Source organism: Alosa alosa, chromosome 13, assembly GCF_017589495.1.
Source record: "Alosa alosa isolate M-15738 ecotype Scorff River chromosome 13, AALO_Geno_1.1, whole genome shotgun sequence".
Lineage (NCBI taxonomy): Eukaryota > Metazoa > Chordata > Actinopteri > Clupeiformes > Clupeidae > Alosa > Alosa alosa.
Window position 1 is genome coordinate 33,987,244 of NC_063201.1, and position 26,423 is coordinate 34,013,666.

At 37.2% G+C, this 26,423-nt stretch overlaps 1 protein-coding gene across 5 annotated transcripts; it reads right to left on the bottom strand.

Annotated features, from left to right (window-relative positions):
- etv1 (ETS variant transcription factor 1) lies at positions 1-26,148 on the bottom strand. Of its 5 annotated transcripts, none has more exons than XM_048261321.1 (14): positions 25,948-26,148; positions 25,464-25,582; positions 25,027-25,105; positions 24,791-24,838; positions 24,033-24,272; positions 21,494-21,541; positions 17,725-17,854; positions 16,385-16,510; positions 15,098-15,345; positions 4,313-4,381; positions 3,277-3,345; positions 1,276-1,445; positions 854-955; positions 1-756 (listed from the first exon to the last, which is right to left on the bottom strand). In XM_048261321.1, the coding sequence occupies exons 5-14, from the start codon at positions 24,091-24,093 to the stop codon at positions 535-537; spliced, it is 1,245 nt and encodes a 414-aa protein (XP_048117278.1). In that variant the 5' UTR covers positions 24,094-24,272; positions 24,791-24,838; positions 25,027-25,105; positions 25,464-25,582; positions 25,948-26,148; the 3' UTR covers positions 1-534. The 5 variants fall into 5 exon arrangements, with proteins under 5 accessions (XP_048117278.1, XP_048117275.1, XP_048117274.1 ...); XM_048261318.1 differs by having other exon boundaries at positions 16,385-16,573; positions 24,033-24,268; positions 25,948-26,146; XM_048261317.1 differs by having other exon boundaries at positions 16,385-16,573; positions 25,948-26,146.
- Between the last annotated feature and the right edge of the window lie 275 nt (positions 26,149-26,423).

Below are 26,423 nucleotides of genomic sequence, written 5' to 3' on the forward strand. Positions count from 1 at the left end.
TATTTTTCAGTAGTTTTATTTATGTAATTATATTATGGAACTGACGCATTCAGTTTACCACAATTGATTTGAACTCATTTCACATAATGATGAATGCAACTTGGACCACAGCAGCGCATGACAAAACATATTATATTACACATATGATACAACTAAGAAAATCAGAAGAGAAAACACTAATTGTGAAACAGTGAAATAAATTTGTGTGAATGCTTTTCTCTGGGATGGTGGGAGTATTTTCTGGTGATGTGGCGTATGTGGCATGCTGTAACAGCTGTCTTGCTTCAGTAACCTTTTAATTCCATACAGACAGAAAGATTGAGTAAACAGTTTGTTCTATGTGTGAGTTACACCCTCACAGTCACTGTTTCTAAAGTGCTTGCTGAGTCCTGGTTGTCATTGTAGAAGGGATGAGGGAACAGCACCAGGGCAGACATAGAGAGAGACAGTAGAAAGATTTTGTGAATGCTCTTTTGTCTCTCAAATGGTCTTAGTCATCATAGCAGAAAAAAAAATGTTTGTGGTCAACAGGCATCAGTAGACATAGCCTTCGTTGTAGGGACGTGAGCTGCAGTATGTTCCTTCCTGCATATATGCCATGCTCTCATCAAAGTGTGACAGTGGCACAGTGTCTTCCTCATTGATCTGTCGTTCCACTTCTGTTTTCAAGACAGGCCGTTGATTGTCTGGGAATGCCATAGAGAATAGTGCCTCTGGGTCACACACAAACTTGTAGACATATCTCTCCCCAGCCACCTGTAACCATATAACAAAAAAAGAATAAAAAATCTTGTGTATATTGTTAAATTCACAAGTATGTGAAACAGAACAGAGAATTGAGACAATCTCAAACCTTTTGCATGATCCCTTTTTCATAGTAATAACGTAATGAACGACTGAGTTTGTCATAATTCATTGCAGGACGATTTTTCTGAATCCCCCATCGTCGGGCAACCTTTGAAAGGCACATACACAAAATTATATGTAAATCAGTTTGACTATTACAAATTGAACAAACTATTCTCCAACAGCCTTGTTTCCTGACTAGACCAGGATTAAATTAATTATAGAGTTCAAGTGATTTTATGATCTCTATGATCAGAGACGATTTGTGTATGTAATATGATGACATGATAACATAGAAATATGTGCATGATAACGTAGTATGTATAAAAAATATGTGCATGATAACATAGTATGTCAGTTGACATCTAAACAGATATCAAAGAGATGTGTCTGTTGAAAGTATGAAGACTAATTTTCTCCAACTGTTACCTCTTCTGGCTCTATGAGCTTGAATTCCATACCACGCCCAGTCCAGGCAATAAAGTGTGAATTTGACGGATCATCCAACAGAGCCACCAGAAATTGCCAAAGTTGTAGAGAACCACGGCGCTGGTAGGTGGGTCCTTCACGATACAGCCCTACCTCCTGCTTGATATCACCTAGGGATCAATTGCAGTTTCACAAAACTAAACCCCTTGTCCTTCATACAAAAATGTCCTACAAACTTCAGTTTATTTGATTTCAAACGATCAGGTCATTGTAATGAAGCCTACAGGGCCTATAAAAAGTATTAACCCCCCTGGATATGTTCCCCTTTTATTGCTTTTTGAATGGAATCTTAGTCAATTTAATTTGGCCTTTTTTTTACAATAATTTATAAAAAACCCTCTTTAATGTCAAGTCAAAGCAGATTTCTACAAAGTAATGTTAAATAATACTTTTACAATTACTGAAATACAGATTGCCTAAGTGCAGTGAATGTCTATAATGTGTCTAAGACACCTGTGTCTGGTAGGTCTAGTCGCTGGTTAATCAGTATCCCTGGCTACAATTTCATCATGAAATGTGTAATCTGCCTAGAACAGGCCATCCCCAAAAACTGAGTGACCATGCAATGAGCAGACTGGTGGGGGAGGCCACTAAGGCATATGACATAAAAGCTTCAGCCCAAGTGAAAGTTTTATGTGTGAGTGGTAAAGCGTATGTTACATTTTGACTAAGGTTTGCCCAAAGGCATGTGGTAGACTCAAAATGGAAGAAGTTTTTTGGTCTGATGACACCAAAATTGAGCTTTTTGGCGATCAGACTAGATGCTATGTTTGGTGGACACCAAACACTGCACATCACCACAAACACACAATACTTTTTGTCCTAGAGGACAATCTGATTCAGTCTGCAAGAGAACTATGACTTTGGAGAAGATTTTCCAGCAAGAAAATAGCCTGAAGCAGACTGTGAAATCTACACAGAAATGGTTTAAAGACAAGGTGAACATACTTGTGTGCCCAAGACCTCTCAATCCAATACAGAATATGTGGCAAAACCTGAAAAGGGAATTGGGTTCACACCCAATCGATGTGTTAACTGACAGAACTTGAGCAGTTTTGCAAAGGAAAATGGAGTAAAGTTGCAATATCCAGATGTCCAAGCCTAATTGATACCTATCCAAACAGACTCCAAGCTGTGATTGAAGGTGCATCTATTCAATTATATTAAACTGACTTGAAGGGGGTGAATATTTATGCAATCGCTTATTTTACATTATATATTATTAATCAATTGACATTACTTTGTAGAAATCTGTTTTCACTTTGACATTAAAGAGCTTTTTAATTCTTGTAAAAAAAACAATATTGACCATGATTCCATTTGTAAAATCAATAAAAGGGGGACATGTCCAAGGGGGTTAATATTTTTATAGGCACTGTATTCTTTTGGATATAATGTCAACTTCAGACATTTTAAACATCAGTCAAAACCATCAACAGTATATGCAGTATATAATGTTTTTAACCAAGTCATACATCACCCCTCCTTGAAGCAATGTACATTGGTTGAAATAATTTATAGTTGGGTCCAAGCCACTATGCTTACTTCCCATGTCTCACTGGGAATAACAAAATATACTTACATTTTCTTTTCAGCTTGATGGAAACTGTGACAGTTTGGTTAACGGGTCTAAGATTAAATAAACTCTTAGAACCTGGTTTTCTCTGATTTTTCAAATTCCCTTCATCTTTTTTTTTTTTTAATTTTTGTTCAGGTTTTAGGTTATGTAATCCTTTCCATCATTCTTCCCTGTTATGTTCTGTTATGTTTCTTTCCATTGTTCTCTTTTATTAATCATTTTGTACTGTGCTTGCATGGATACTTAATCAGTGCTATTTTTGTGCGCTGCTGCCAAGTGTGTATTTGTGGACGTTCAGTTCCGAAATTACAAAAAGAAAGATAAATATCAACAACCATGAACATATATATGCAAAAACTCACCCTCTGTTTTTTCTGGCACCACGCATGTATCGTCATAGAAGTGTCGTGTCACTTTATCGAACATGCAACCTGTGAGAAACAGAATATTGAGGAAATATCTGCTATGAGATAAACAAATTCGTCATTGTGTGTGTGTGTGTGTGTGTGTGTGTGTGTGTGTGTGTGTGTGTGTGTGTGTGTGTGTGTGTGGTGGGATTAACCTAACTGTGCAAATTGAAAATATGATTTAACACACCCATGTGGAATATTAATAGCATTAAACTAATTTTGGAAAAGAAAACACACAAAATCACCAGGTATTCAGGTAAAAAGTCTTAATTCAAACAGAAAATATATGGTCAGTGCATCAATTTATTTTACTTGTACTCATGAAACGACTACTTTAAGGTGCTCTAAGCGATGTTGGGTAACGTCACTTCTGTTGACATTCAAACAAAACAGAGAGCTATCTCACTACTCTCTCCCACTCCCTCCTGTGCAAGTGAAACTCTCCTAAATGCGCATCTCGTCTCGTCGGTGATTGGCTGGAACAATTTTGTTATTTTTTTATGGTGCAAGTTGGACCAAGTTGTTTTTGTTGCCATTTTTGGAGCCTGGGCTGTTCACAGAGACCGCATTGGCATTCAGCTAGCAGATAGTGAGGTGATGTTTGCTGTATGTGGCAAAAAATGTTTTTGCTTAGAAACCGTGTAACATTGCTTAGAGCACCTTTAAACATAAAGGTACAGTATATGACATAAGATTAATACCCGGCTAAACGGGGCCATGAATTATAAACAGGGTCACGTGAGACATCATAAAACCAAATAAACAATTGATAAGGGCATGATAAAGGTTTCTGATTTTTTGGCAGGGTCTAGTTATATGGCTATTTTTTTCTATAATTTGCTTTGTCTTTTTTAATTAAATTTTTAATTTAATTTAATTACATGTTTCTTATAAAACACTCTTTGAGTTATCTGAGTTTTACAGTTTCTCTGTCAAGTGAGCAGGTGGAGACGATAATTTCATTTGTAAAATTGAGTGTTACAATTACCTTCAGTCCTGTTAGGGTAAGACAGATACCCTTCATGTCTCAGACATACAGAATGACAGCTGGGAACTTCTGTAGAAGCCATAACAAAGTGTGAATTAAAAACCTTTATAAGTCCAGGACATTAACAGTTGCCACCTGTCATAAGGCCTTTCTTGTTTTTCTCTGCAGATTAAAAGGGAGGTGGCATGCTAACACATTGATAATTCCAACACTGACATTTTACACAATATTGTTTTTCATCAACATTTCAATTATAAACCCATATTTCTCAAAAGATTTATTTGAAATAACAAGTGTCCTTTTATTGTTTACCCTGCTTGGGAAACAATCGTGCTGTCAGGATTCCAAGAAATGTAAACATTATATTGCATAATACTTGATAAGTGCACTATTTCACACTATATTTCTCGATAAGACCACTGTTTACAAAAACAACATATGACTGTGAATTGTGATCTCCATACCACAAAACACAATGAACAGTTTACTAAGTGAGTAAAATGATAATGCCCTTCTCATTGACAGAGGGTAATTTCCATGGTTATTCACCATAATGAACATGTCAGAAATATTAGTGGTAATCTAATCAGCCTTAGACATGCTATCATTTCCTGTGAACAAAGGCTGGAAAGACCAAATCAACCAAGTCAGCAAAGATACATTCAGTTAACACATCAAAAGAAACCAATCAGAAAGAGGAAAAACAAACACGTTCTTCACCTTTAATGTCCTGACTTCCAAGTCCTATTGTAGGGTTACAATGACAATGATGTTTTTTTTGTTTTGTGGGTCTAATTGTACAAAAGAAGTATATGACAGTAAGCTTGCATGCTATGTTCTCTATCAGTCAATAGTATTTCAACATCACATTTTGGCGATGGCCACAGGCGTGACATCAGATTTAACCATATTCCAGTGTTTCCCAAATATCTTTATCTTGTGATACACTATTTATTAAGAGAAAATGATAACACCAGTGCACAGCTCTTTTACTCTCAAATGCTAAAGGGACAGATAAGTGGTACTGCAGCCTCAAAGCCCAGACCTGCAGCCTTCCTAACAATTTCCTTTTGTTTCCACCAAGCAAATGGACAATAAGGGCCTGTTGCCTGCCTGTCTATCTATAAATCTATCATCACACACATGCGTGTGCACACATGTACAGAACATATGTACAGCACACACACACATACACACACACACACTTTGACGCTCACCTCGGCACATAAGGAGCCGAAACCCTAGCCTGGAAGCCAGCCCGAATTTACCCTGCTCACAAAATTAGAGTTCGGGAAATTTAGTGAGTCACACAATTTACATTTACATTTATTCATTTAGCTGATGCTTTTTTCTCAAAGCGACTTATGTTAATTATATTACAAACGCCATTGTCCCCGCAGCAACAGGTTAAGTGCCTTGCTCAAGGGCACAATTGAACACAGAACTTTTCAGGCTACTACATGCTAACCCAGTTCCTTAACCACTACGCTACCACTGCCCCGCCCCGAATTTAGAAGTCTCTATCAACGACTCAGATTTGTTGATTTGTCAGATTGAGTCGTTGATTGTTTGTCCATTGGAAGTTTCTCCTATTGACACATTTAATCGCAGTCTGGATTACACTTTCTTTTACAAGGCAAACATTTTTCCCTGTAGTTTTGATACTTCCAGAATACCTAATCTATCACTGTCAGCGCTTCTCCTCCCATGTTTTCACACAAAAACTTCCACTTTTCCCTCAACCTTCCTATGTATGCATGTGTAAGAAATGTGCAACTTGTCATTCTAAACTGCTTGTGAGGAAACTAATGAGGTGTTATACCCAGTAGCTAAGTACCTGCCCCACTCATGACTAGATCCTCCACCAATTTGGAACAGGTTGGATGGAATTTCTTTAATTGAAAGCCCATATAACATTACTGACCACTACCAGTGTTTCTGGACATCCATCACAACATAATGATGTTGATTTGACTATCGACATTTGATTTGTGAGGAAATCACTGGATTGGAATCACTGAATCACTAGGAGTGACCACTTCTGTGAAATTTCAATGTCATGAATAAACACAAGCTGAGAGGAGATTTATTAATTAGCACTGGGCTGCTGGCCTTGACCCATGGGAGACAATTAGTTTCCAACTCTTCAGAAGGACCAAACAAAGCCTGGCTTACAGGAAATTAAGATCTAACAGAGCCAAAACAATAAACAGACCCCTTGTCCAATAACGAGTCTTAATTTTATAAATGAACTCATCTTTCAGTAAAAGGCCATCTGACTTTTAACTCAGAAAAGGCTTTCATAAACTGGAGACAAGATTTTCCGATTAAACTGTTTTTTTGTTTTCAATGTCAGACATACAGACATTCTTAAAAATTCAATCAACAGGTTCAGATTTGTCCAAATCTACTGGCAAAGCATATTTTGTAATGGCCTCTAAGCAGCAATATCTGCATGTTGCTTAACAACCATTGTCACTGAAGAACTACATTGCTTGGAGGAAGAATAACCATTCAATTTCAATAATGTGTGCTTATTTTGTGAACCTTGCAAGTGTATGTAGTAACTGTTTCATAAAAGCAATAAGCCCTGCAAGGTTGAAATAGGAATAGGCCACGGGCCAGAGGGGGCTACAATGCAAGTTATGTGTTTTTGCTGGTTAGCTACTAGGTGATGCAGTTTGTACAAACTGTTTTGACAAATGTCAAACAAATGTACCAAAGCGACTGAGAAAACATATATTTTTTCAATTTAATTTTAGTTTGCATCAGAAATGAGTAAACAGTTTTATTGCCAACATGACTAGCATTGACTATCTTGTTTGTAAACAATGGCATAAGGACTTGTCATTCTTATGGCACTGACATGATTGTTGCTTTTGAGACATAAACTAAGCATTTTGAGCAAGTTACATACTTTTGCAGGTAATCCACTAGTGCAGTTTGTACAAATTATTTTGAAAAATGCACTTACTGAAAAATGCACTTACATGTACTTTATTAAGATATCAAATGGCGAGAAAACAGTGGCAATGGTGAAAGCTGTATTGAAATGAGGGTTTTGCAAGTTGTATTGGTCTCTGACATGGTCTGAATGGATAGCTGACTGACTTCATATGCAAAATGAAATTTGTCAGATTGAATTAGAGGTGGAAGAGGTGGCAAAAAAAAATATTTTACTTCAGAGGAGATTCTGAATGTTACCACTGAATAGTGATTGTATTTCGTTCCGTTTGGCTACACATAGTTACATTTAGAAGTATATAAACATAATTTATGTATGCTATAAATGCATTAATGTATAGCAATTGTGGTGTTTTTCTGTGTTATGATTGAATGAAAATATGTGCATGCCCCAAACCATATTTAGCCATAATGTTTGTTTTGATAACTCAAGTTGGTTTATGAGTATATGAGTACAGTCAATTGAGATATTACATACATAAAAGGCATGTTTGGTTTCTTTAAGTGTGTACCGAGTGCCAGGGCCGGAGTGGGGCCACTTTTCAGCCCGGGAGTTTCAGGCCCAAGGCCCAAGACGTTTTCCATAGTGGTGGAAATTTGATAAATGAAGCAACATTTCAGCTCTTACTATCCTGTAGTTTTTATTAGTACCATGGTTCAACAAATGTGTAAGGGTTATAATAATTCACTTCAACTCAGAAGTTAACAAAAAATATTCCACTATTCCACAAGTTAACAAAAACAGAAAGAAAGAAAGACAGAAATAAAGAAAGAAAGCCTTTGAAATGTAGCCTATCCCACACTTCCACAAAGAGGCATATTGAACTAATGTTTAGGCTACATGTTTTTTGCATGGGTAGGCTATATTGTTGTTTGGTGATTTAGCCTACTCCTTTACTACACCCTCTTCTAAGCAAACAAGGCATATAGGTTCATCATGTAGCATAATTGCTCTTTCTTACATTAAATAACTTTAATTTATCCTCTCTACTTGTCCCTGTAGTCATGGCCTCCTCATCACTAATTTCGGGCTCATCATTTTCAGTGGTCGACTGGTTGATCTGCTGCTCAGAGGCTACAATTTTTACCGCATAGGCCTACACAGATCAAACTTCAGTTTTGTTATTAATATTTGCATACTGCAAAGTCTATGAATCGGATACAAAAGTATAATATTTTAAGTAATTTAATATGTTGCTTGCAAATAGCTTGACAACGCTACAAACGTCCAATATTAGCCCAATAACTGCTAATAATCATTGCCTATAGGCTATCTCTCTTTACCAGTTGTCACTTTTGTCTGTAGGCCTAATCTGGAAGTTTGGCACATTTAACAGCATCTACCTGGCCGTTTCAGTCCCTCCTGGCCTCTTTCTACCATCCATCCTTCCTGACGCTTATGGCTACTGTAGGGCCGGCCCGGCTATCCGTATCAGAGAAAACTTTTTGGAAAAGACGGGCTATATGGACCCAACACACTCTTTTTGGGAGGGGAGAACTCCATCACACGGTAGGCTACAACCCATGCAGAGGCAACAGTGCCATGCACAGAATGCGGAACGTGTAGCCTACTTTAAGAGAAGTTAGACTAACGTGACAAATGTCAATATTTTTTTTCCTCGACCGGCCCAAAAGTGAAGCGGCCCATCGGGAATTCTCCCGATTCTCCCGATTACCCACCCCGGGCCTGCCGAGTGCCTGGAAACCTTATTTATGCTACCTGCCTATTCTGTGTAATGTGACATTAAGGACTTGGAACAGCACACCTGAAAAACACAAACATTCTTTTCATTCAAAGTCTCGCTTTGTGATTTCATGATGTGACATTTGACAGCAAGAGAGAGAAAATGGAGTGAATGGAGAGTAGGGTGAATGTTCAGATTAGAATGTAACATGAGGACAAGAGAGCATACAAATTATGGTGCACATGGCCTCTCTCTTGGCTGCAAAAAGACATTTTCCATTGCTTGGCAACAGTAGACGCCATCACTATAGTTTGGAACTATTTTTGGGGCAGGGGATGAACAAACAAAAAACAAAATGAATGATAGAAAACATAATTTGATGTTTTTAAACTTGATTAGGTCTAAGTGGAACTGTTGCATAAAAACAATATGGCACTCGTGATCGTGGCCTTGGTAAAGGGTATACCCATGGCTTTGGTTCGGCTGTGAGGCTGGGGGCTGCATGCCGCATGCTGCAGGTAACCACAGCCATGGGTATATCCTCTACCAAACCCACTCTCACTCTTGCCCTCTTGCTTTAAAGTGACATTTAAGGCAAGCGACTAAATTTAGCAGAGCAATCAACATTTAAACTACTGTAAAAATACAGTAAAAAATTTTACTCAGGTAAATCTACTGTACATAGGATAGTCAATGTTATATCATATCAATAATCAATAATTATCAATACTATACAATCACAAGTGTCTAAATGTTAAATCTTCAAATGTCATCATTAATTAGGGTAGCTATGTCAAACTTTACCTTGGCCACTAAAGTTAATTATGCTTAATGAACATTAGCTTAATTAGAGTTCAACATATAAGCCTATATTTGACTGCCAAATAGAACAACGAAAAAAGTACAGCTTTACATGTAAAAGGTAATTCCCATATATCTAGAATGTGTACACAGTATACACCCTATGCACTTTCCACTGATTTATACTTTCAGAGCATTGTTTTGTGATTGACTTCCTGATTTCTTAATGTGGTGGTGGATGTACAAAATAACATATAATTTATTAATATGACAAATTATCATATATAATGAACACTATACATATATCAACCTTGTTTTCCTAGAAAAAATCATTATGGATATAATTTGACAACTATGGGTACATAATAATACATTTCTGAATAATATCACATACAATTGTTAGGTTTTTATTTTCTACTTTTCCTTCATACTGTCCTACCTCTAAGCAGATACAATAAGATATTATAAATAATGGATTATTAAGGAAAACATTTAATTATATGAAGAAGAGGCTATAAGTGGTTCGCACTCTGAAAAAAGTAACTAGACAAAGTCTTGCAAAAGGAGAAACTAGTTTTAATAGAGAGCAAGATAAGATATTTCAGCCATCCGGCTATTTTCAATGCTCTACCTTCAAACATTAAATGATATCCATGCTGCTGTTCTTGCAGCCACATACAGTAGCTGCATTCATATTTGACCTGCAACATTGTGTTCTTGCATTGTAGAGTACATATGTCTCTCTATTCAGCTGCATGTGTGGACAGAGATTACAGAAACTGAACAGTTTTCATTTTTGTAATACTGAATGTTGATATTATAGGAATGACAAAAGTTAGCTGAGAATGAGGAGCACTAACATGTTAAAAACAACATGTTATACACTGCAAAAATGCCTTTCCAAAAATAAGAGGGAAAAAATACAATTTTGGGTAAAAGTAACTTATTTACAGAAAATGTTTCTGCCAGTGCAGCAAGAAAATGGCACTTGTTAAGTTAACTTGAAACACGAGAAAATATCTAGGGGATCAGGGACCTAAAAAGTCTTAATTTAGGTAAGTTAATGCTTATTTTAAGTATTTATGTTAAGATATTTAACTTAAGTTAATAATTAGATTTCCATTCTTTTTTTTGGAACATTGATGTCTAAACAGGCTAAACTTGCTCATAACAAGTCAGCAAGACAAAGTTGCTTGAATTAAGCATTAAATAGACATCAGAATAAGATTATGATTCTATAATCAATATATATGTTAATAAATAATGTCTTGTTGTTAGTATCTACAACTATATTTAATTATTGTAGATACAAAAAAAGAAATATCATATTATTGATTATTTCTTATCTTGATTTAAAGAGGCCCTATGCAACAATTTTAGCAAAATTGACCTTAATTATGCAGGTTGAGAGTCATTCTGATGGTTCTACAACACTTTTTGGGTCGTTTGGTGGGTGCTTCGTCTCCCCCTAGTGCTTCTCCGCGGAAAAACCGAATATGCAACTTTCTGTTCCCGGACCGAAGAAATCTGGATGTGACTCGGCGGAAGGCCTCGAAAATGTAGTAAGATTGTAGTTTCTAAGAAGACTGCAAAACGGACTCCGACTTGGCTTTGTTGCTGCTGAAATTGTAAGTAGCCACACTTGGGTGAACTTCGTTTTTGTAATGTGGTTTGATAGTCTCTTGAACAATGTGTTTGCTCGACCGTTTTATTGTGAGCCCTGTATGTGTTTAGCTTGGTTTCTTGATGGCTAGCTCGCTAGCTAGTGGGGGTTTAGCGTAGCAGTCACTTGCTACCGAAGCTGCAGGGGGAAAAATGTCGTGAAAAATGCGAGCCAAAATCAGGCGAAAACCCAGAAACAGCGAAGGAATAACCAGACTTCTTCTTCTGCTTCTTTAAGCAACTTTGTCTTGTTTTCATCTTTTTGCTGATCTGTTATTAGTGACGGACTGGCCGTGTGGATTTTGGGCACATGTCAGAAGGGCCGCTCATCAAATGGGCTGTTCAGAATGCCGGTGAAAGTAACCTTCTATCGGCATGGTGCAGGAACATATTGCATCCAGCTGTAGGCAGACCCTCTTTATTTACACACAGGCCCTATGACATATTTCCAAACGTCATCTATCAGAATTTTAGCTCGATCTGGTAGTTCATTAATTACTATAAACTGTTTACATTTTATCATAAATGGACGGCTTACTGCTACTTATACCATTCACCTATCCTTTACATTACGGTCATGGTCCTTCTCGACTAAGTAGACTAATGCATTTTTCATTATGTTTTAATTCTTATTGAGATGTTCCGAAAAGGAGTGTTCAGTTGGACATAAAACATTCTACCTGAAACTTGTTTAATTTGGTTAGTTTGTTCTAATAAGTTACAGTGGAACAAGGCCTGCTGTGAATTGGTAGGCTTAAATGTCAAATGATCTTACTTTCTGTCATTAGTGCTGGAATGTTTAAACATTGTCTGCCTGTGGTTTCTGGATTGTATTGGAATTAGACATTAGCAGCCTAATGTTTAGGAAGTGTAAAAAACGCAATTAACTAATTTTGTTTACCTACTTCCTTTGTAGGGGCTGATGTCACGGAACGGAAGCCGCAAAACCTGAAGCCGTAAACCTGAGAGTTTAGTTTACTGTCTATGGAGTTAGCTGAAGATGGAGAGGAACAGTGAGGGGCTTGTAGGCAAAAAGTTTCGATTTAAAAGTTGCCTGATGTTAAAAGCACAGGAGGGACCCACACCAAGGGACAGAGGAGGGACCATTTAGCCAATAAATAGTGGTTTTACTCAGTGCTCGAATTACGTGGGAGCCAGAGGGAACCGAGCTCCCATAGAGTGAGGACTGGCTCCCATGAAAGCAACAAAGTCAAAAATCTGAGGGGGTCTCTCATATCTGAAGGTGTCTGGCATTGCAATTTAATCTTAAACAACCGGCCATTATCTATCCCCAGCGATGTCTTACCATTAAAGACGTTAAATTAAAATATAGGCTACTACGGGACGTAGACCTACCCTACGCTCTTGAACGCAGCATGACACTTCACCACCACACCACTAGACTATATGAGCAAACCGTATATGATCGTTTTGACAGCACTCGCTAATCTGAAGAAGTCACCCTGCTTTGATGCGAGTGTTTTGTCTATTTATATAGGCGTTCATTGGGCTAGCCAATATGGTTTGATATGTGCTTAAAAGTCCTATCACCTCCACCTTCACCTCTTCTATGTTGATTGACAAAGCCATAAATTATGGCCCATAATGCAGCCTACAATGATTGTGTTGCCTGATGATCTGTAGCTATCCTCTGCCATTCAGAGTTCCAGAAAGTTCTCAGATATTTTGAAACACCTGTTAGCAATCTCTGATGTCGGAATATTCAATGGCTACCCGACAACATCTCAGTGCAAACTCTAAAATTGTTCGTCTATTAATTTTCCACGGTTCAACAATACTAGAACATAGTTTGGCTGCAATGGCTTATAATTTCTGCCAGTTAGTGCTTTTCCCTGTGTATAAGTTATACTACATGCATTATTGTGTTTGACACTGAGGATAGCCTATCTGAGACGGTGGTCTGGTTCAAATGAGTCACGTTGTGAAATTGAGAATGGCACAGACTAAATCGTTTAGTCTATGTCTTTGTATTGTAAAATTGAAATGAAATATGGACTATTACAATCAATAATATGTTGAAATGAATTAAAAGCAATCAATTTCTATGAAAAATCTATGTCTGTTGTGTGTGTGTGTCAAGGTAAAGCCTAGGCCTACCGTGCGCATATATTGTACGCCTAGGCTATTTCATCGACTTGTTAGGCTATGCACGGGGTGTGCCAACTTTTTATGAGATAGAGAGACCCCCTTAAAGACAAAAAGATAATTCGAGCCCTAGTTTTACTGCAAACTGCTCACTATTGTTAGAGAACGTTTACGATGTCAAAATACACTAACAGCATGTTACATAAAGATGATACATTTTGGGTCCTCTCCATTAAGATCCAACTTGAACGTTATGCTACTCCATTAAATTGGGAACACGTCACAAGAGTGAGAGAGAAAGAGTGGCAGGTTCCAGCTGGCTTGTCGTTGTTGATAATTGGGTTACACTTTACTTGACAGTATCGACATAAGAGTGACATGACACTGTCATGAACGTGTCATAAACAAGTCAGAAACGTTTATGACATAACGCTTCTGTTATTCAGTGACATTCGTTTTTTGTCATAACAAGTTAGGTTTAGGGTTAGGGTTAGAGAATGTGTGGACACAATGCGCTTAAACTGACAGTGCACCATTTATAAATAAGTTAAACAGCATCAAATTAGTAGTTTCTTATTTCTTAAGAAATGAATATTTTAAAACAAAATTACTGTGTCATTATTATAATTTAAACAATATAAAACTGTTTTACTTTTACCTTTGTGATAACTCATTATTTTTTAATTTATGTTGTATTTAACTCATTCCTTCCCATGCGTTGAGTGCCAAAAACGTAATATTACGTTTTTAGCTTTTTTTTTTATTACGAAACTAGACACTCTAACACACCTTATATGTGATTTTGGGAACTCTGTGATTAATGGAAATGAAATATATGACGATCGAAAACTCATGAAAACGCACAATCTGGACATTTTATCTGGACATTTTATCATAACTCGTTGCCGCTTTGGTCGAATCAGTGACGATGCACGTCAGGTCAAAACCAGGCCATTTTTGTGGGTCTATCACTAGGTGGCAGTCTCGCCAGGTCTCGCTGATCACTTCCCGGAAGTTTACACAAGTAAGTAACAGGCAACACTTCATATTTCATGAAAGACGTTATATCTCCATTTCTAGAAAAAAACAGCGATTTTGATGAAAACTAGCCACTGTTTAGCTTGGGATTTCTCAGGAACAGAGGCGTGTAGAAATTTGCACCCACCGAGAGCTTAAAGTCTCACCTTTTAAACGAGCCATTGTATGTGTTCATAGCTATGACACAGAATATGCTGTGGCTGTACAAAAATCATCAACAATGGTCTAGATTGCTGGCACTCTAGGACAAAGCTCCCGAAAACAGCTTGGCATTCAATGAGTTAATATGCCCTTTAAGAAGCTTTAGTCTTTAGGGAGAATATATACTTTTCAATCGCAACATTCCTATTATTTATTATTAAATACATATGCAGGTAACAAAATATTAGGTGAGAATTGTAGGCTATTATATGAACATTATCATGGTAAGGCAATGGAGTGATAAGTACACAACGACTGATGGTGAATACCACAACGGTAAAAACTATCGTTGAGCAGCCTTAGTTGGATGAGTAAAAATATATAGTACCTGAGTCATAAGTGAAATCTTGTGGCTCTTGTTTTATGATCATAGAAGGATGATACATCTGTGGAAGAGGGGCACCTGCCATGATGGGATGTTCAAACAGGGAATCGTGGTACTCCTGCTTGAAGCCCTGGGGGGCAAACAGGAGACTGGGTTCAGATAGCTGCCGATGACACATAGGGCGCCCATCACGAGGCAGACTTTGGGGTGAAGGAAAGGAGTGGCATGGTTCTGAAAGTTGACGTCGGAACCTATAGTGGACACAGAGACATACTAGTGATAACCTAATAGAGGCCTACACACCTGTATTTGACTCTATACAGAGCTGGCATATGTGAAAGATATTGCACAAGTGAGTCTTCTTCAGTTAAACAACTTACACTATTATGTATGTTTGCAGAGATGTAAGAATAAAGTAGAGACATATCCATGTGTCTTCCATTACATTACACAATTCCATTTACATTATTCATTCTTGGGGCAGCCGTGGCCTACTGGTTAGCGCTTCAGACTTGTAACCAGAGGGTTGCTGGTTTGAACCCCGACCAGTAGGCACGGCTGAAGTGCCCTTGAGCAAGGCACCTAACCCCTCACTGCTCCCCTAGCGCCGCTGTTGTAGCAGGCAGCTCACTGCGCCGGTATTAGTGTGTGCTTCACCTCACTGTGTGCTGAGTGTGTTAATTCATGGATTGTGATAAATGCAGAGACCAAATTTCCCTCACGGGATCAAAAGAGTATATATACTTCTACTTATATACTTATACATTGTCAGTAGTACAAAATCAAGTCTTAAATACCTCCGTATTACCTGTTACCTAAACATGCTATTAACAAAAGTAATGTTATCTGATGTTATTGAGGTATTTCCCCTTGGGGATCAATAAAGTATGTATGTATCTATCTATCTATCTATAATTAATCATACTATAGTTCATTTGATGTTCATTTGATGATATACTCAAGTATATATATAAGTATACTCTTTTGATCCTGTGAGGGAAATGTGGTCTCTGCATTTATCCCAATCCGTGAATTAGTGAAACACACTCAGCAGTAAACACACAGTGAGGTGAAGCACACACTAATCCCGGCGCAGTGAGCTGCCTGCAACAACAGCGGCGCTCGGGGAGCAGTGAGGGGTTAGGTGCCTTGCTCAAGGGCACTTCAGCCATGCCTACTGGTCGGGGTTCGAACAGGCAACCCTCCGGTAACAAGTCCGAAGCGCTCACCAGTAGGCCACGGCTGCCCCCAGTTTACTTGGAAACCCAAACAGAAACATTTTAGACAGACCTGTGTTCCATGGTATATGTGCTGTCAGGAGTAGGTTGCGTAGTTGCTACGTGAGGGAATGTCCTGTCTGACTTAGGGTTGGATGGGACTGTTAAGGGGGATGCATGATGAGGGGACACTGGAGTGCTGCTGGGTGGAGGCACAGGATTAGACGCCTTTATGCCTGCAATATGCTTTTGCTCACAGGCACTGTGGACAGAAAGATAAATTTATAATCTTTTTTCAATAACATACTGCTTGGAACATTACAACATTATCCTGTAGGACAACAGACAAATCAAATTAACCTCAGAAGATAATATCCTTTTAAATTTGTGGATTTCTCTTTTTTGCATACCTCTCTCACATTGCCATTAGAGCAAAATTTGCTACAAAAACATTGTTAAATATTAAGAAATATTAATAGTAATATAAGGAGATATCCGCTATCTTCAATTAGTAGTTTTAATTCTTTCCCATCCAAATGTAGTTAATTTTCAAGTATTGTTCTGTGCTGGCATAATTGTAAAGTCTGAATTCTTATGCCCATGACCTCATTTAAACAAACATAGCATCCATTTGGCAATGTTAAAATGTTATTATTTCACCTAGTACAAAACAAAACAAATTACTTGCAAAAAAAAAATATATTCACACAGTATTTAATAATGTCCAAGTGGAACTTCAAAAAATACATCAAGATTATTGTGGAATGAGAACGAGAACAGAGAAAGTATAGAACAGCACAGGGAGGACAGCTAATCTAATCAATGAAAATAAAGTGTGCATTAGCAACCACAGTTGTGTTTAGGACTATTTGATTCTTCTGTCTAGTGGATTATTAGATTCAGAGCTTAGTTTCACTGCTTCACGTGCTTGTTGAAATTAGAAACGCACTTGCCAGTTTTTTGAAGTGAAATGCTATAGTTACATATAGTATACAGTACATGATAGTCACATTCTACTATAGGACTGGAAATATCACATTATGAGCATACTATTCTATCGCTGAAAGAGATCAATAATGTGGTGATGGGTTTGTGTCCGCCATATTAAGAAAGTCTTATTGAAATTGATTCTATATACCCAAATTCCAAGCAATCATTTTTTAATAGTTTTATATTTCAAGATTCAAGTCTTTATTACATCTCATTATAAGAGAGTCAAATTCTTGTGTTTTTTTCCAAATAATAAATGAATAGTATATGTTATGTGTGTGTGTGTGTGTGTGTGTGTGTGTGTGATTTCATCTTTCATCTTTACAATATGTTTTTGCTTCTACAACTTGTGTCTCTTACAACTAAAAGGAAGCGCCACTGTAACAGAGAAAGTATAAACTGTATTACATAAAGGTTACCCACCTGATATTATACAGGCACTTCTCCCCATAATGCAGCTTGTACGATGGCTCGTGGCTGCAGGATGTACTGAGTTTTGCACAGGGGCTATGTGGCTCTGTTTTAATTTTCAGATGCAGGTGGTGGAATGGCACTGTAAGCAGAAGACAACAAAATGAAACTAATTTGGAAAAAACAAGAAAATCATGTTGAACATTAGGCAGAAAAAGTCTTCCATAAATGTACAAGAAATATGAATTTACACAATACAATTATACAATTATGATTATAAGTGATATAGTGTTATTAGTAGCACAAGTAGCAGTATATCTCTCCATGCATTGTTTTGTGAGCCCACCGAAACTGAATTTGAGTCCCACCTGCAGTCATTTCCTGATCCTACCCCCAATCTCCCTCCCACTTGTTCCCTGTCTTTCTACACTGTACTATCCAAATAAAGGATTAAAAAGTGGGTGAAGTAGAATTGATGTTATATGGAAAGCGCGAAGGATGCTGGAGCCCATCATACTGTACTCTCAAAAAATGTCTTCTATTCTAAATGTGCAGCATGCCAATTCCTCCAAAGGGTGTTCTTCCAAAGGGTTAGTGTTGTTTGTTCCTATATACAAATCTACTTTATCACCCTATGCTGAACTTCTACCCAGTACACAGAATGCTGATGAGCCTTTGTGATGGATGGAGCGAATTGATGGAGTGAAATGAAATGTAAACTATGACAATTGATTGTTTTTTTTTTTATAATAATTTCATCAGTCTCCATATTTACCACAACATGTAATATTTTGTTTTAGTAGCACATTGTAAGTATTGGTCTATAGCCCTTAGAGCAATTATTTCAACATACTGGGTACCTTTTTAGTGTCATTTTTTAACATGAAGGGTTCTATGAAATACTATCGGACTGCCCTGTGTGTTGAAAATGATGCTACGGGGCTACCCAGTGTGTTGCAAACTAACTAACCTGATTCTGTGATTCTGTGGTATACTTCCAGATCTTGTATGCTCTTGGAAGGCAATAACCATTCTAGATCATTGACTGCGGCAATGGCTTGCACAGAGACACAATGCCATACTGTCACAATGACAAGTGAAAGATACAGAAAGTGTAAAAGCACACTTAAACATCTAACTCAAAACAACTTAAGGACCACAGCAAATAAATTTTCAGACAACTACATTACAAAGGTACCTGACCTTAAGTTTACCCAGTGCCATCCTGCCAATGCGTGCCACCAAAATATTTTAATCTGAATATTTTAAGTTTTACAATAATCTCTAAATGAAAATGTAATGACAAGTATTTGAATATGCCCAATTTAAAGGGAAACTGTGGTCTACAGTAACAACAACCTAGGGTCTATTTTTGGATAATAATTAGTGTAAATTTTCACTTGGGACCAAAACATTAATCGGTGCAGTTTTGAGATTTACAACTGAATAGCATACTGCCTTTGGACTGCCAACTTAATCGCTCTTTTTAGCCATTCTCAAAAAATTACACATCTATGCAGAGGGTCTCTAAAGACAAACTTAAATATTTTTACCTTTTGTAAGTGTAAAGAAAGGGTAGGAGAAGAGGCTTGTTTAATACCCTTTCTTGCACAATGCCCCTGAATTTACCAAGGGTGTTGGATATTTTTGTCAATGTATTATTCAATTAATAAACTTCCAAATATGCAAGAACCATGTTTAATATAAAAACATCTAAATAAAAGAAGACTGTTTATAGTTTAGATGTTCTATTGGCATTATGCATTTTTTGATGCTCCACTGGCTGATTTTTTTTCGTGTAATGTAAAATTTAATTATAATGCGTAATAGTCTAATATTCTTGTGACACTGGGAATTGTGAGGTAGATCATATTAATGTGGCAAAACTAACAGTAGATATTGCATAATGCAATTGTGCATGGTTGATTGTGAGTAGTACATAAAAATATGAAAACTAGTTTCATTGTTGATGAAAGGCAGAATACACTATCAGTGTGTGTAGGAAAGCAAGTATCAAAGAATACAGAGTGAGATGAATATGTGGCCTACTGGTTAGGGCTTCGGGCCGGTTCGATCCCCGACCAGTAGGATAAATGTGGGTGGGGGAAGTGGTCGAGCACTACTCTCCCATGCCCACATCCATGGCTGAAGTGCCCTTGAGCAAGGCACCTAACCCCTCACTGCTCCCCGAGCGCCACTGTAGGAAGGCAGCTCACTGCTCTGGGTTATTTACCTCACTGTGTGCTCTGTGTGTTCACTAATTTACGGATGTGATAAATGCAGAAACCAAATTCCTTGTATACGCCTAGAACCCTGATACCTAAACTGATTGTGACTGTATAACATCTCAGCCCCTGCTTGCAACATGACTTGCACATATGGGAGTGCTGAGGCTGCCCACTCTGAAGCCTAAAGTGTCCATCTGCTCTTGACTGTCCCACCTGTGCATACATGCTAACATTGCCATACATGCAACGACATTGTATTGCAAACACCAACATGGACATTACATTACCATGTGAAAAAACACTAAAAAACAATGTAAGCAAAATTGTTTCATTATTCTGTGCCTCACTCAGTATGTGCAGCAACCATAAAATGACTCGCAAAATTATGTGTGACTAAACAGTGGTAAACACTTTCTCCCTGGAACCATGTGTCTATTCTGAATACAGGTAAAAAGCCAAAGTTAAAGTAAGTGAAATGTTATTTCATTACGTTAGCATGGTTCTAGCTAACTAGAGCTAATAAGTACATGATAGATATAGGAATAATATAATAATAGCACAGCAGAGATATATTATATTATAATAATATATATATATATATATATATATAATATAATATAATATAATATAATATAATATAAACAAAGTCCTGATGCAGGGTATTCAAACCATTGCAGAGAGAGAGTAACACATGATGCATGTGAAAGAGAGCAGAGATAGGATAATGTTCCAGAAATGAACAAGCCAGACCCTGTTTTGATGAGGTGTGCAACATGCCCCCTCTTGGCTAATTTTTAAAACATAAGCTCGCATTGCACCCTGCCACGCCATTCATGGTCCTTGCCACTTCCGATGCTGGCACTACCATTTTGCAGCCTAGAACTATGCCAACTGCACTTCCTACAGTATGTCCATTTTAAGAAGATAGCATACTTGGACAGGCGTGTATGTATTAACACATAAATAGCCAACTTCGATTAAACATGCAAATAAATGGTCTAATAATTATGATCTTAATTGACTTAATTAATTGACTTAATGTCTCTATTAAGAGACATTATATGCTACAGTTTTCAACATCTGTAGAAACATGAAACTGGTATAATTATTTCAAGACTGCAGTGGATTTACATTAGTGTCGTTATCTGTCAAAATGTTTTAAAGCTTTCAAGATAACACCTTACATCAAGAGTTTTAAATTACAAATTTATAGTACCATTTAAGCTGATGCTTTTGCTTTTCCAGTGATCTACAGAACAGATTTACAGAACACATACATTTTCACAGGAGGTACGCTCCCACAAATTTTAACACATTTCTCTATCCTTTACTCTGCCAGTTGAGCTACAGGATCAACAGGATACACCATCCTGGATCATGCATATGAGAGTTAAGCATCAGAACAGTGTTTTACCAAGGAACTGAACCTCCAGACGGAGCTGTAATCCCAGGAAAATTAAGTGATAATAAAGAATACTCTGTATATCTCTTTGTATTTTACAAGATACCATGTAAATTAATTAAGTCTTATGAAAAGTCTGATCAATACTCACAGTTCTCACTATGAAAGTCTGGAACAAACTGTTCATCATTCTCCAGAGCTAGATCAGGAAAAATGAGAGGATAAAAGTAATGTTTGAATAAGGGTGAAATGTCAAGTGTGAAATGTATCAAAAGACAGGCTTCTGTAAATACACCACATGTGAAGGAAAACCTCAGTATGAATACAGCAACAAACTGTTATGTTTCTGTGACTAAACATTTAAGGGTTAAATAAGGTGAAGCACACCCAGCTTTAAAATCAGCATTAATCAAACCACAAACTCACGAACGCAAAATAGTCAAGAGGTCAATCCTGTCCTTAATTTGAGGACAAAAGTCGAAAGCATCTGCTTTTTAAAAAAAACCATTTGCTTAATATTTGTAACATTTGTTTGTAATCATTTTTGAATATTCTTAAGTTTTGACAGAGGCCTGTCAAAGGTATGTTTGTTGACATCACATATTTATACATATTTATACACAGATATTTGCAATGTGCCTTCAAGTTCAATCTAACAAATGAAAACTATCTTGAAGAGAGTTCCATCATGGAAGGTTACTATAAGTTTTATTTATACACATGGGTTTTCAAAAACAAGTTGAGTCATGTTCCTATGTTCTGTACCATATTGTTTATATCTCTTGTCATATTTTCCCAGGACATTTGTGAATGGGTTTGATTTAGATCATCATTCATTCAAAAGAGTAAAAAGACAACAAAACATTTTACAGTGCTAAAAAGAAAAAAAGAGAATGTAATAAGGAAACACGACTGGAGTTGGTTTCTGTGAGTGTTGAGCTGAAAAGCATGTGAGTGAAAATGTGGTTCGGCAGAGGACACAGAGAACTCCTTCCAGGCTAGGTGGAAGGGGATACAGTATGTGTCAACATGTGAATGAGATAGCCAGCCCAAGAACTTTGCTGCCATTCATAAAAACGGGAGGAACAGAGTGAAAAGAAAACTGTTGGGATCCTGGTATGGGCTATGATAGTCTACAGCAATTGCTGCATTATCTCGATATAAGCATTATAAAGGTGAGGATGATGGGCAACTGTCTTAACAAATTTGCTTGTTTAAGGTAGTGGTTTCAAAATATGACCTGATTATGAACTGATATCCATTAACATGTTCGGTGTAATTTCCAGTTTATCTTTTCCCCTTGCCAAATTTAATGTCTAAGTCAATCAATTGAAGAACCATATGGGTCATGTTAAATCACATCTAAAACACCAGATGAGAACAATAGCCTACCATTGTGGGACATTAAATCATCCATTTATTTTTTAGCTATTTTTCATTTCTTGCCATTTTAAACCCAAGACTAGAGACCTATCCACTACTACCATGCTATCAGAAGAACAATCTGTCTCCTATAATGATCTCTTATTTCCAATTACTAGACCCAATCAATCTTACACATGGGTGCAGCAATGTAGCTCTTTCCTTTATTTTAATAGACAGGAAGTCATCTTTTAAAATTACACAGTTGAGATGTTCATCTCAGTGATATGAGCTCGGCAGGATTATATTTCTTTCAGGAATATCTACATAGAGACACTTCTTCCCTCCAGAGAAACTAAAATATTTAAAAGATGTCTTATTCTTTAAGATGCCCCCTGGTGATAAGGTTTTACTATGTACAGCTGAAACAGAGCATGAAAAATGTCCACCCAAAATATTTTTGAGCAGCACACATTTCACTTTAAATATATACCTAAATCAAATTGAAAGTATTCTAAGTTCATGAAAAAGGAAATAAGTTATCGGAATAGTGAGTGTCCCTCATTTATCTGTTGGTATTGGTTAAATATGGTTTTCAGACACTCAAAATACAATAATGGTATTACAAAATGCATTACAGTAAGTAAAATACTTACAATATCAAAATTAATTTAAAACATTATATCAAAGTTAAAATGTAATAATTACTAAATTAAACAGATAAAACACAAGCACCAAAATATGTATTGTTGATAGAATATTTCACCTTAAAATTTGGATATGGTCATAAGTACTTATACCATCATCATAAGATTTTAAGTTTGACAACCACTTGCAAAAGTCAGCACTAACGTTAGTGAAACCCAGCAACACTGCATTGACGTATTACAAAAATAGGTATAACATAATTTCATTCTATCACTGCATGTATTTCTGCTTGAAATATTTAATGTACAATACATCTAAAAAATAACAAAATGTGACAAAGTGGAGTCGGTATTTGAAACTGCTATTAATTATGTTAAACATAAGATACGTGTATCACAACACAGTGAAGTGATATTATTCAACTATCAATATGTTGATTAACTTAACTTTAAACGTACATACATAACACGTATGCAAATGCTTCACAATATGATAACTTTCATAGAAAGACACAAAATGCTTTTTTGCCTTATTCACTGAAACTAATATATATATATACCATATTAACATGAGTTTGTTCACATAAGCAAATGAGCATTTATAAACATATTTTACAGCTTATTACAGTTTGTAAAAGATGAGTGGAATTAAACTTACAATGGGAATGAGCATTCACTAACCTACGGGTCTGCGCTGCAAGCTGGTAGGAAAGAAGACGCTCGCACTTATGTCCTGAAGCATCTTGTTCGTATTACCCAAAAATCAGCCAATCTTGCCATTAGAAAATTAATAAATGAAGAAAAAAGTCCACACTGTTGCCAAAATGATGGACTTCCAACTTCCAATCCAAACTTATCCAAAACAGCAAAAGGGGTAACGGAAACAATACATCTTCAGCACTGGAGAGACCTTAAAACTGACTTACAGTGAAAAAGGAGAAAATAAGAAAGAATAAGACAGAGACAGAGAGGCAGAGATATACAGAGAAACAGAAGAAGAACAAAGGTGAAGATTAGAAGAAGTACAAGGTGGTAGTCGGTGGCTGGCTGAGATGCAGTGTTTGCAGAAAGCTAAGAGGGTATATAAACGTGCTGCTTGGTAAGAGGATAATATGTAATGACACTCTGGGTAGTCTTCTCAGTTGCCCTCTCACAGATTGAAGCTTGAAAAGTTCTATAATGCATGCATGACACACAAGGTGCCTATACCAGTAAAGACATCAATTGGCTGAAACACTAAGGCAACTTGAGGCTCATCCTCCACAAAGACACAAACCTAACATTTAAAACACCACCCCTCTATAGCCTCATCACTTTCATTTTCCAAGTGCTTGAGTGCTCTTCTGCTCATTTGACCAAACATAGCTCCTCGTCCTACTGTAACATGTAGACTGTCTGCCTTTACATTTGTCTCTATCTCATGCACCCAAGACACCTACCTGAACAGAGCCAGGTCTCCGGCAACTGATAAAGGTCCTGAAAGAGATCTGGAACAAAATAGAAACATGTGGTACATTTGACTTTGGACCTCATTGTTGAAGCTCTGAGAGAGCATCTTCTGTGATACTTGATCAGAAACTCAGGCTGCTAAGAGAAAGAAATCAAAACATCTAAGTATACTGCACGTCAACTTGTAAATTGAACTTCCTCTGGTCCATCCTAATTCCAAGCTTACCCTCTGTGCCAAATGGCAGGTTAGATTGAATGTGTTTTTGCTTTCTGTCATTGACTGGTTTCTCACCAGAAGTCTTCCCCTGTGGATTCAAAGAAGTGGGGGGTGGGGCATAGGGATACAGAAGAAAAAACGATGTTGGCTACAACTGCTGGAAGTGAACAGGCAGAAATTACTCTAAGCCTATGTTACATTTCCGGAGGGGGGAAAAAACAGGACAAGAGCTTGGACCATATAGTCAACAGGCCCAAAACTATTGAGGTAATTTGGCTATCATGTTTCACAGTAGGTTATAGAATTGGAAAAGAAATCAATAGGCCTAATCATCCACATTCCCCCTATGAATCTACCCACTTGGTCACATACAATTTCATCATACTCATTATAATACAATCAATGATATTGTCAACATTGTTGCTTGTCAATTTCATCTGACTCACATGTGGTTTATTGAGAGGTACTTTTTGGTCGTAAAATCCATCCATGTTCTTTGTCCCATCTAACTGTTTAGCCTCTTCATCAGCGATGTTGTCCCATCCACCTTTAAACCGATCAGAAGCTGTATTCGCCATGAGGAATAAAAACGTGGATTAACTATTGCAAATTAATTACTATTAGCCTTCGTTTATGCTGTATTTGGGTAAGCTATTAATGCCTATTAAACCCCGATGGAGCACGTTAAAAGGCGCAACAAGCCCGCGTCAGCCGCCCGAGAGAAAAAGGGGTTGATGTGTCCCTGGTTTACAACGAGATTATATTAGGGTACTGTTTACCCTGAAACAGTTCTGAACACCACAGTCAGCTTTTGAAGTAATTTAGGTTTATGGGGGACGCGACCCTTAACTGTTAATTGAATGCATCATAGCGAATTAAACCTGTAAATAGGCTAAATCGTGTATAGTGCAAGTGAAAGTGTTAACTTACCAAGGCTATATTTTCAAGTGAGCTCCACCTGAGTTACTTCAAACATGATAACCTGTGCATAGATTACGTGCTCGCTTAATGCTTCATCCTCTGTTCATGCTGCACTGTATTCACTGGAGTATGTTATTCCATCCATCCAAACAGCCGGAATCGTCTCCGATTGGTTGGCTTATATTTGTTGAGTCTCATTTGACTGTCAGTCAGGCTTGTGCGTGATTCCCAAAGGTACATACACTGGCTACGTTCTAAGGGGCTACAAATCACTTTATTTGTCCTTTGTTTTCCCAAGGTAAGACAATGTAAATTTAGCACTACCTAAAGTGACACATTCCCATGCTTAATTATGTTTGAATAATAATCCTTGTTTAAGCACGTTTAACACCTAATACTAATAACAACGTAGGGTCTATTTGTGGATGATTGCGAGGGTATGTTTTTTGGGGAAAAATAACATCCACTGGTGCAGTTTTGAGTAA

Bases quoted from the DNA above. Each gene is read 5' to 3' on its own strand.
- etv1 (XM_048261318.1), bottom strand. From the start codon at position 24,093: ATGCTTCAGGACATAAGTGCGAGCGTCTTCTTTCCTACCAGCTTGCAG. The intron at 16,574-17,724 runs GTGGGTAACCTT...TTCTGTCCACAG, and splicing joins AAGTGCCTGTATAATATCAG to TGCCTGTGAGCAAAAGCATA. The intron at 4,382-15,097 runs GTACTATATATT...TGGCTTCTACAG, and splicing joins AGATTTCACTTATGACTCAG to AAGTTCCCAGCTGTCATTCT.